The 1,441-nt window shown below is 29.6% G+C and overlaps 1 protein-coding gene across 1 annotated transcript in view; it reads right to left on the reverse strand.

Annotated features, from left to right (window-relative positions):
- LOC108687656 (potassium voltage-gated channel subfamily H member 8) overlaps positions 1 to 1,441 on the reverse strand; it is a 34,099-nt gene that overhangs the window by 29,966 nt on the left and 2,692 nt on the right. Inside the window, exon 2 of the mRNA XM_018193557.1 lies at positions 9 to 89. Within this exon, the coding sequence (XP_018049046.1) occupies positions 9 to 54 (46 nt within the window). The 5' untranslated portion in view covers positions 55 to 89. The remainder of the gene's footprint in view (positions 1 to 8; positions 90 to 1,441) is intronic.

Below are 1,441 nucleotides of genomic sequence, written 5' to 3' on the forward strand. Positions count from 1 at the left end.
AATAGTATCCAAGAAGGTATTTTGTGGAGCGAGGAGGCCCTTCCTGACCGGCATTGAGGCCGCTCCACCGCGCTGTTAAGCGCACGAACCTGTGCAAATACGTAAATATTATAATTAAATTATTTGCATATATAGTAGATCACACGTATTATCTACAAAATTAACATACACTATTAAATTCATAATATTAAATTGTATTCAATTTGAGTTATTTTTTAATCATTTCTATAGGTCGCTAATGTTCTTATTTAATGTCATTAATTTTACTAAAACAATAAAGTTAAACAGTTTAAGTCCATTAAAATAACAATTTAACTATAACCAAGAAAATATATTAAATTTAACCCAAATTTAATATTTAATTGATTATTCACTAAGCGCATACATTAATACGAATGTTTGTTTATATTTTGAAACTAACCACAGAAATGAATTAATTTATATTTTGACACATATGGAAGTTACAAATAACGAAATATTATTTAACTCAAGGGATTTGGTTATTTCGATTGCCATTGCTCTTCTATCAGTGTATAAAATAGAGTTATCTAATTTGAGCTTCGGAGCCAAAACACAAAGCCATCGACGCAAAAAATTCAATATAAGATTTCAGGGATTGTAAAATGTTAATAAGCGTCATTCAGATCGTATCAATATTTTATGGTCCCCGAAATCTTATCCACATTGAATTTTCATTGGTTTCACATTTTGGCTCCAGAACTTAAATTGAACAGATATAAGGAATAGATATAAAGATGATATAAGGAGACGTAAAAAGTATTTTATGTTATAATAGTGAAAAGTATTTCATATATTTAACAGAATTCTTTTGTAAACGTTGAATTTCATTGTCATGTATTACATAAGTAAGTACCAAAATATACGATTCATTGGAGAATATTGTAAGTAAACATCATTCGAATCTCTTTATTATCAGGCAAAGTGCTATTGTAACGCGTGTTGCCCGGGTTTCGAGCTGATACAATAAATATTTTCTGGAACTAATCCAATCACCTCGCTTTTCCCATAACCGAGAAATCATTGACCGTTCGTAAATAACCGGGTTATACTATTGCGTCTTGTATATCTCGGAAATATATACAATATATAGTCTATGTAAATTTATTATGCTTGTTATCATTACTTCAGGACAATCGTGCATTTAATTAATCACGAATTCAATCGAGATAGAAAAACGAAATCCACACGTTTATTTCCCATGTAGAAAAATACTGCTACACAGTAGTAATTTGAAGCACCATTGTACTAAATTATAGCAGTAGTGCGCAACAATACAGTAGTGCGTAGTAGTATTGTAGTGAAGTAGTAATGCAGCAGTTTTAAAATACTATTGCATTCAGTAGTATTTTTCCAAAGATTGTAAAATATTTGACATAATCAAGAATGAATCACAAGATTGCTTGTAATAAATATATATATA

Source organism: Atta colombica, unplaced genomic scaffold (assembly GCF_001594045.1).
Source record: "Atta colombica isolate Treedump-2 unplaced genomic scaffold, Acol1.0 scaffold210, whole genome shotgun sequence".
Lineage (NCBI taxonomy): Eukaryota > Metazoa > Arthropoda > Insecta > Hymenoptera > Formicidae > Atta > Atta colombica.